General features: G+C 50.3%; 1 protein-coding gene across 1 annotated transcript; it reads left to right on the top strand.

Moving 5' to 3' along the window:
- Window positions 1-8,818: 8,818 nt before the first annotated feature.
- Window positions 8,819-9,981, top strand: LOC112902695 (chitinase 2-like). The gene is made up of 2 exons (XM_025971865.1): window positions 8,819-8,833; window positions 8,868-9,981. Exon 2 carries the CDS (start codon window positions 8,950-8,952, stop codon window positions 9,811-9,813), a length of 864 nt encoding a protein of 287 aa, XP_025827650.1. The 5' UTR covers window positions 8,819-8,833; window positions 8,868-8,949; the 3' UTR covers window positions 9,814-9,981.
- The last annotated feature ends 251 nt before the right edge of the window (window positions 9,982-10,232 follow it).

The raw sequence follows: 10,232 nt of genomic DNA, 5'->3' as shown, positions 1-10,232 counted from the left end.
GATCGAGCTGTCATGGCACGGCTGTCACCGGAGGTACAGGCCCGTGTTGCCCAGGAGGATGAGGCACTACTAGCCGCAGAGGCACAGCTTCCCGGAGGAGATGATGAGATACATTGGTCAGACCTAGAGTCAGACTCCTCCGAGGACGAGGAGTACTTCCCTGCACCTGCTCCAGCGAGTCACGATCACAAGGCAGGAGGTTCCGGAGAGCCAGCTCCAGTGTCAGCTGCTGCTGCTACCACAGTTTCAGAGTCTCAGGTGTCTCAGCCGTCTGAGCTCACCGCACTTCTGCAGCAGCTGGTCACACAGCAGAGGGAGGACCGCCGTGCTCAGGAGGAGGCCAGGAGAGCCCATGAGGCCCAGCTTGCAGAGATACAGAGAGAGGCCGCCCGAGAGCGAGCTGCTACAGAGGAGCGTTTTGTCGGCCTCATTGACAGAGTATCTCAGAGGACAGACGCTCAGTTTCAGCAGATGCAGCAGGGCATGATGGCGATGTTCGGGATGATTTCATAGCTATATTCTCACACCGGACTCGCCCCACAGCAGCCAGGACAGTCAGGCCTTCAGGGCGCCGGAGCACCACCACTTGCAGTTACACCAGCTCCAGCCTCCACTGCTCCAGCTTCTTCCGCGACCCCGGAGATCATGTTCTCATTGTCAGCACTACTTGGGTCTGCGAGTCGTCCACTCTTCTCTCCACTGCCTGCGACCTCACTCTTCCAGGAGTCACCCTCAGCAGTGCAGTCTGCCGGCCTCCCCATCGTTCCACAGACACTACCTTCAGGGGGAGGAGGAGAGGTCTCTTTGGTTCAGCAGTCGTCACAGCCGGCAGCATCAGCACTCACTACTTCAGATGTTGACACATCTTCTGCTGAGCCGGCTACTACTTCGACGGACCTTCCTCCAGGCAGCGCCAGCACACGAGCCTCCACGACAGCTACTCCTCCAGTCAGCTCAGCGCCTGCCGGCAGCTCAGATCAGCAGCTCCCTTCCGTCACCGAGGATCCACCGTCCGACGACGACGACGATGATGACCCAGATCGCTTCCTTGCAGTACCTCGTCAGCTGGATCCGTAGATCGCTCCTTTTTGGGCTTTGATGCCAAAGGGGAGAGGGAGTGAGAGTCAGGGGGAGGGTAGCATTAGAGAGAGCTCGTGATCAGGACCTTGATGTTTCTTATTGTACTATATTTGGTGTTAGTTCATGGATATGTACATTTGTCATTTGAGCATGCTGAGCTTTTGAGACATATCTATGGATTTCGATTGAGCCATTGTGTTCCTTGATTCTCTCTTTTCGAGTTTGCTTGTGTTTATTCGTGCTTTATCTTTCTCGCTCTCTCGTTATCTATGTTTATGTTGTCATCAATCACCAAAAAGGGGAGATTGTAAGCATCTAGGCCCTCAAGGTATGTTTTGGTGATTAATGACAACCATTATTGTGACTAATGAGTTTGTGCAGATTTATAGATCATTATCGCTCATTTGGTTATATGTCAAAAGAGGCCCCTAATTTTCATTATTCAAAAAGGCGATCTCGGCATTCAACTCAATAATATGTCAAGACTAAGGATTTTTCTAGTCCTAAGTGTCATAAGGTTGAGAAGGACACTTAGGTTAGTATAGGTTTTATAGTTTTGTAGTGATCGCACTATTAAGAGGGGTTTAGGCTTAGTAACTTGAGCATGGACATGGTCATTTGAAAATGGATGCACACAATGGTCACTCAGGTTTCTAGAAGCTCAAATAAGTGGTTCTCAACTAATATCTCAAGAAATATTTGGATTTCATTCAAGACTCAAGTCAGAAAAGACAAAATCAGAAAAATCCTTAACACCGGTTTAACCGACGCCTCAAGTTTTCTATACGTCGGTTAAATGAGGTCAGCAGAGTCTGGACAAGTCTATACACCGGTTCAACCGACGATATTTAAATTTACGTCGGTACAGTTGTCCAGAGACTTGGTTTTCAGTTGATCAGTGGACAACTACACTCACCGGTTAAACCGACGCTATTTGAAATTGGACGTCGGTGCAGTTGTCCAGTGACTTGGTTTTTCAGTTGTTCAATGGATGACTACACTCACCGGTTAAACCGATGCAACGACGGTTAATCTGCCCAAGCTGTAACGGCTAGTTTTCAGAAGGGGCAGTTTACATTCACCGGATAAACCGGCGATGGCTATTGGAGGGACGTCGGATTAACCGGCGCTACGCAGTTTTCTGGCAGCTTTTTCTCCAACGGCTCTATTCGTGTGAAGCTGCCTATATATACCCCTCCAATGGGTCATTCTACTACTCTTGATACCAGGCAACACCCAAACACACATACTATAGTCAAGAGCCACCTTGAGCTTCATCATTTCATACACTTGTTCATTCAATCATTCAAGAAGCAAGATTAAGGACTTGAGTAGAGAGAAGCTTGTGTGCATCCATTCTTGGTGATTGGTTCTTACTCAAGTGAAGGCCTTAGCTTGTTACACTTGGTGATTGGCATCACCTAGGCGATCTTGGTGATCGAGGTGATTCTTGCGGAGCTTGCCAAGGATTGTGGAAGCCCGGAGAAGAGAATTGTACGTGGCTTGATCTCCACCACACCGGGACGGTGAACGGAGACTCTTAGTGAGCGCCCTCGTCTTGGTGACTTGGGAGGTGACAATACTCTTTGTGAGTGTCACAACGTGGATTAGGGGTGTGTGCCAACACATCGATACCACGGGAAAAAATCCGGTTGTCCCTTGTCCATTTTACTTATTCAAGCATTATCTTTCTTGCAAATATTTTCATGTGCTTGATTTAGGGATCATTACTTTGCTCTACCTTGCTAGGCTTTATCTCTTTTATCTTTCCTAGCTTGCATAGGTAGTTTAGTTACCCGGTTGATGAATTGGTGCCTTTCTAGTTTTGCATAGGTTAAGATTGCTTTATCTTGTTTTAGAATTTGAAAAAGGCCCAATTCACCCCCCCTCTTGGTCCATCGATCCTTTCACCGGCCCCTGTGTGAAGTTCTCGTATTCACGCCGGTGTGTCTCAAACAGTCTAGCCTTCACCTGAGGTGTGCCCTCGTGGTAGTTCTCAAGGCACGTCCAAACTTTGTGGGCTTCCTGAAAACCCTGGACGCGTGAGAACTCCGCACGAGAAACGCCAGCGAACAAGGCATTGATAGCCTTGGCGTTAGCCTCGTGCTCGGACACCTGAAGAGGTGTGGTCCGAACGGCAAGCACCTCGTAAGCCTGGTTCTTGGTAATCTCCCAAACCTCAGCTCCCATGCTTTGCAAGAAGGCCCGCATACGCACCTTCCAATAAGCATAGTCCTCGCCGGCAAACACGGGGATCTTACCAAGACTCGCCATGGTCGCCAAGTGGTTTTCGAACCGGTTAAGGTACTGAAAACCTCAACCAAGCTCTGATACCAATTGAAGGACCGGATAGGCGACCAGAGGGGGGGTGAATGGGAGCCTTTAAAAAAAATTCTCAAAGAGAACAAGACCTATGACCTGAATTCAACCCAACGCACCTCTCTTCTAACCGTCATGGTGACACAAGCCAACTCGTGATGAGTTCACCATAGGAACGGTTTGAAAAAGCTCGACGCAAAGCGGAAGCACGCGAAGACCTATTTACTCGAGCTAGGTGCAATAGAAAGCGGAAGTACCGAATATCAGAGCGCTAAAAAGGCTTTTCCAATTAGTCTCGCAAAAGAGGCTTTCTCCAAAAATATTCGATGATTCAAGAACAAACAGTAAGGCTCAAAGCAAACACAAGCAAAGCTTGTTCAAATATCGACCAAACTCCTCACAAGAGAAACTAGGACTAAACACAACGAAAAGGACTAAGGCTCTCTCTAAAAAGGCATCTAAAGATCTAGAACCAATTAGCAAGATCAAAAACTAATTAACTCAAGCTAAGCAGGCAGCAAGTAAATTATTTGAATTACCACCGTCACAAAGATCCAGATTAGCAATAGCAATGATTAGGCAATGATTAATGACTGTAGCATGAAAATGATGTTTGCAAGTGACTTAACAAAACTGCTGCCGTGCTCACCTTTGCCTGCTCCATTCAGGCTTGCTGATGCTCCACGCACGCACGCGCTGCCGTCGGCCTGCAATACAACCACGAACACACGCAAGTGCAATTAAAAGAGCTAGTTGGAATTTTTCTCGAACACCTTGTGTGCGTTGCTTGTCTCTAGCTGGTGGCCAAGGGTGTGCCTGCCCTGTCTTGCCCGCGCGCGTGCATCTGGTCACATGTGCGACGGGGATGGCGCCCTGGGGCCGCGCCGCCGCTGCCCGCTGTCCACACGCATGCTCCTTCGACTGCCTGGGCCAAGAACAGAAAGGAAACGAAAAGAACAGCAGCAAGACAGCTCGAATCTCCTCAAATCAAAAACCCCAAGAGGGCATAGGAGAGTAGGGCCTCCATTCCCAGCGAATCCATGGTACAAGGTCTCAAATTTCCATCACAAAATCCTAACCCTAGGGGAGAAGAGGGAGGAAGAGAAAGAACAGGGAGGGGGTTACGGGAGGAGCAGAGCTCCTCTGTTCTTGCGTCAGGGGAAAGAAAAACTGGCAGCCAGAGAGGAAGGGGGTGAGGGTTTTTTTTTAACCCCAACAACTCTCACCCAAAAGACTACATTACCCCTAGACTCAAATAAACACTAGAAAGCCCGTAGGGGCAAAACCGGAAAAAGATACATGATCTCATCCGACGGCCGAGGTTCTTTCTTCGAGTCGAAGTCTTCTCCGCGATGCCGTCGTGTGGACGAAGATCCGGTCCGTGGTTTTGAAGGGTCCGCGAAACCCGGTTAGGTGGTCGGTTTTGAGAAAACCGCCAAAACTCCACGCGCGGGAAGATTCCCGCCTCCACGCCGTGGCCCTAGACGCCGTTCCCGCCTCGGCCTTCTGACGACCCTAGACGCCGCCCGACGCCCGTCACCTCCTCGCCCGCAGCGAGGCCCTAGATGCCGTCGACGCCCGTCACCTCCGTCAGTCCCAAGACCGACACCCGTGCCTCCACGACTTGGCGTCTTCAACCGCCGTCAGCTTCCTTGGTTTTGTGGCGCAAACCAAGAAACCCGCCTTCCGTCGCCGCTTGCGTCCTCAATCCAGGAGTGGACACCACAGCTGCCGCCCGGCCCGAGCTCCTCCACGGCAACTCTCCGTCGACACTCGACGCCCGTGTACCTGCAATCCAAAGACCAAGCGCACGATCACACCGCACGGTTGACAATTCACTCATCACAGGCAGGATAGAGTACTCAACATTCCTCGGATTCATCTTAATTATCTTGATTGCTTGATTGCTGATTGCGTGATGGAGTGATAGAGGCTTACTGCTTGAGCAATTAGACGCTCAGGCAATCGTGTAGTCGGGCGCTTAAGACTATGCTCATCTCTTGCGGCCGGTGGCCTAGATATTATTGACAGGCTATTCACTCTCCATGCAATCGGAGGAGGTCCGGCTAGAGGCGAGGATGGCAGGGCGCGACGAATTTGGGGAAGGCGAGAAAGTACGGCCGCACGGCAAAGGGGTGAACTGAATGTGCAACATGTTGGATACGCGCTGGATCGTCACAACCACGGGAGGCAAAACGTTAGATTGATAAAATTATTGGAATGTAAAAACCAAAGATGCTCATCGGTCACTAGCCTCATCGGCCAAGCCACTTGAACACCACAATAGCTTATTAGCGACTTAATTTGATCTAGGATAGATTAAATATACTAACAAAACGAGTCCAATTTTTCTTTTTATCACGTTGGGAGGGGCCATAGCCCCTGCTGGCCCCTCCCTATCTCCGCCACTGCCACCGCCAAATATGCTATCCTCACCTCCGCACCACTCCTTTGCCATCTCAGCCCTTGGAGCCACCGAATCTGTGGCCACTAGCAGCTGCCGTCTTAGCCTGGCTTCGCCAGGGATTTCGCCGGCACGCCCCCGCTCTGCCGCTCGCCGGATATCTCCCACCATCCTCAGCTGGTGGCCTCTTGCCGCCTCACTGCTCCACCCGCAAAACGCCATCGTCACCTACTACCTTCCGCCCAAAGCCTTCTCTCTACGATCAGGAGCCTAGGACCTCACTAGAGATCCTGGCAACCTGAACCCCAGGCCACGGAAACCCTTAGCCCTGATCCTAGTCATGGTGGGGCAAGCAGAAGCGGCAGCTGGAGGAAGAAGATGCAGCGTGCCGTGGGCGGCGCGGGTGGGCGATTAAGGCAGCAGCAAGAGGAAGAATGCACACGGGCCACGCATAGGTGACAACCCGCGAATCTGTAGCGCGAACGACATGCAGTCCCAGCCCGCTGGGGTGAGCACATCATTGGAGACCTTAGCTTAGCTCGACGCACGCTAAATTAGGCGATCTACACGCACGCACACGTTGTGCCGCGTGTCTCGCTTCCACCACCGCCATGGCTGACCTGCTCTGCGGTTCCGCAAGAGCCGGCGGCGATGACCTCTTCGATCTCGCCATCACATGCGCCCGGCGGCCGGCTGTGCGTGCGTGGCCGACGTCCTGGCGCGCACGGACGTCGTCGGTGGGATAAGCTCGTACCACAAGTATATAACGCCTATGATCATGACGACTTGCGCGCTAGCTGTTCAACGATAGATAGATCCCCCGACTTCCCGAGCGAGATCATCGAGACGAAGTGTTTTCAAGCAAGGGTCGGAGCTCTTGAAGCGTGCCTCAGCACGCCGGCCGGCCGGGAAATTCAACATCGGAGGCTGCGGCGAGAGATGCGGGCGGTTGCAAAGACTTGTTTTCGACGACGACCGGCCTCGATCGTGGAAGCATGGACCGATCGATGCAAGGACGACGATGCATGTGTGTGCTGTTTCTCCTACGCAGAGTCCACTTCGCCATGGAATAATTAATCCGCCTCCTAACATTGACGCTCAACTCAAGGCCGGCATCCACATGAATGCCCTCAAATCTCGATGGTGCATCCACTATCGTCTCCCCAACAAGTTGCAACACAAGGGATTTTGCTCCGATCCGGGGCTACATATAAGTCGCTCTCGGCGCCCGTGTTCTGGGATCCTTCGTTTTTTTTTTTATCTCGGCAGATCACTTGTAGAGAGTGGGCCTTTAGTCCACAACTTCTTTTAATCCCGGTTTCTAAACCGGAATTAGGAGTCCGGGACTAAAGGCTCAGCCCTGTTAGTCCCGGATCCGATAACCGAGATTAAAGGTCTGCAGGGCTAAAAAATAATTGTTGCAAGCTAATCCAAGCCCTAGAGTCCGTGGAACTCGAACTTGAGATCTCCCATCTCGTGCACAGCTTCCTTGCCACCCCACACTTATACAGCCCATGTGATCTAACTGGGACGGTTTCCTTTATACTAACACATGGATAATCCAACTGGGACTAAAGATCCCTCCCCACCCCTATCCATCGGACCCGAGACTAATGTCTATATTAGTCCGGGCCCAACCTCGGTCGGAACAAATATCAAAGATGAAAGATGTTTTCTGTACTAGTAGATATTTATATATCCTGTATGATGTGCAGGTCGGCATGCAACATGGGGTCACTGTTGCTTCGAAATGGGTGTCTTTTTCCATGACAACTCAAAGGGATAAAAATGTGCAAGTCAGCAATAATATAATGGACGTTGTTCTACCTACAGTAGTAGTGTTATCTAGTAAATAGACTAGGAAGTTCCGCGCGAGCTTATGAACGACTACAAAACGAACAGTAGCTAGCCCACTGAACCTAAAACTTGAGAGGCCACTTGACCCTCTTGTGGTTTTTTCACATGTCCTTTTGGGGGGGTGTGGTGGCAATAACCAGGATATCCAGGAAAAGTGAACATCACTGCTGCAGTAAATTAAACCTGAGGTAAATGCAAACGACGACTAAAGTTTCATAATACATGTTTCTGGCTGCCCTTAGAGATTTGGTAGCCATGCCGTTTACAACAGGGAATAATACCAAAGAACAGTAGAACACACATATACACATGTTAGCAGACGTGTCAGCACCACGAACAGCATGCACATATACTATATAGCTAACTAATTAGCAAATAAAATTAAGTTGAGTGATGAAGAGAAAAAATAATTTACCACTATAAAAATTGATAAGCACAAACAAACTTTGGAATTAACAAGTAATAATCAGTCTTCTAGTTTAAGGAAAAGCCGTGGAATTCCCCATCTTTAGTGAAAACCAGCTATAGAAAAAAGACATGCATCTCTACCGAAACATTGATATGCATGCATCCGTTTTCCAATATAATTGCTGGTCCACATATGCAGGTCGGTACAATGCATGGTCACCGTTTGGAAATGGGCATCCCTTTCCATGATAAGTCAAGGGAAAGCATGCAAGTCGGCAATGGACACTGCTCTACAATAGGTGCTGTATGTTGTCAAATAATTAGATGATGCAAAAAGAAGAATCTGCATTATCTCTTCATGAACCACACAACAAGTAGAGTAACCCACTAAATTTAAGTATCAGAGCACTTGAACCCTCTTGTGGCTGTGTCCTTTTGCCGCTTTGGATCACACACGAGCCATGAGAGGTAGCAAATATTTGATTTTTACAAAAATAAAACAATAAATTATATCAAATTATAGCATTATCCATATTTTTTTGTTCATAGCATGTTCATCAAATATCTTCTTGGCATCCATTATGCAAAATAGTAGGCAGATAATGGGTCTATTCCGAGTCAACGTGAAAGAACAGTGGTTTTGCCATGAGCCCATGACTTGTTAATTCGCTTGCAGAAAATTAGGGTTTCACGGACACGACATGCCTTGTTCATTCGTTGCTCACATCCGTGCAGACGACCAGCAGCAAGACACAACGCCTATAAGTATGCCCCCTCGCCTCCTCCTCCATTGTTGTGTGCACGGCACTACTTGCTTGCTTGCTTATTAAGAAGACACAGCAATCAGATCTCGTCTCGCCATCTCGGTCAGCACATCAGCCATGACGAACGGGTACCTGTTCCGGGAGTACATCGGCGCGCAGTTCACCGGCGTCCAGTTCTCCGACGTGCCCATCAACGCCATGCTCAGCTTCCACTTCATCCTCGCCTTCGCCATCGACTACACGCCGGTGGGGCAGCAGCCGACGCCGCCGGCGCCCACCAACGGCGTGTTCAGCCCGTTCTGGGACACGGGCAGACTGTCCCCGTCCGCCGTGGCCGCCATCAAGGCCGCGCACCCGAACGTCGCCGTCATGGCGGGGCTCGGCGGCGACAGCGTGCAGGACGTCGTCAAGGCCGTCTTCACCCCAGCGTCCGTCGACTCGTGGGTGGCCAACGCCGCGTCGTCCCTCACGAGCATCATCAACACGTACAGGCTCGACGGCGTGGACGTCGACTACGAGCACTTCGCCGCCGGCGCCGACGTGGACACTTTCGTCGAGTGCGTCGGCCGCCTCCTGACGCGGCTCAAGAAGGACATGCCGTGGATCACCACCTCCATCGCGCCGTTCGAGGACACGGAGATCCAGCGGTACTACCAGCCGCTGTGGCGCAAGTACGCCGGCGTCATCGACTACGTCAACTTCCAGTTCTACGGCTACGGCGCCAACACCGACGTGCCCCTGTACGTCAGGTTCTACGACAACCAGACGGCAAACTACCCCGGCGCCAAGGTCCTCGCCAGCTTCATGACCGGCAACACGACCGGGCTGATCTCGCCGGATCTCGGCATCAGCGCGGCCAAGGAGCTGCAGCGGCAGAACAAGCTGCCGGGGCTCTTCATCTGGTCCGCGGACAGCTCCAAGAAGAGCAGCTACGGCTTCAAGTACGAGGTCCAGGGGCAGCAGATCATTGCCAACCATTGATCTCTGATCGGATGGCGCCGCTACTCTGCTATGGATGGACACAATAGCTCAAAATATTTTATTAGTAAGGAATAATCACGTTGCTATGCCTACGTGTACTGGTGTTGTTGTGGAATGAATAAAGGGAACAAATTAAAGTAAACCGTAGGAGGGTTGTGTTTCCAAGTATCTATGGAGCAATTTGTATGCTAATATTTTCTAAGGTTGGCAAATTTCAAGCAAGAAACTAAAAAATGACAGTTCCTGAACAAAAGCAGCATAAGAAACGCATGCCATAAAAAAAACCTAAGGCCTTGTCTGAGGGAATATTTCTTTATTTCTTTCTGTTTTTACATTTCTCACAATTAGGTCGACAAATTAAGGTCTATAGTACCAACAACAAAAAAACATTGACATGTGCACCTTTCTAAGGTGACTAA

Source organism: Panicum hallii, chromosome 8 (assembly GCF_002211085.1).
Source record: "Panicum hallii strain FIL2 chromosome 8, PHallii_v3.1, whole genome shotgun sequence".
In the NCBI taxonomy this organism is placed as follows: Eukaryota; Viridiplantae; Streptophyta; class Magnoliopsida; order Poales; family Poaceae; genus Panicum; species Panicum hallii.
Note: the sequence above shows the minus strand (reverse complement) of the source record. Positions and strands in the feature narration are given on the sequence as shown.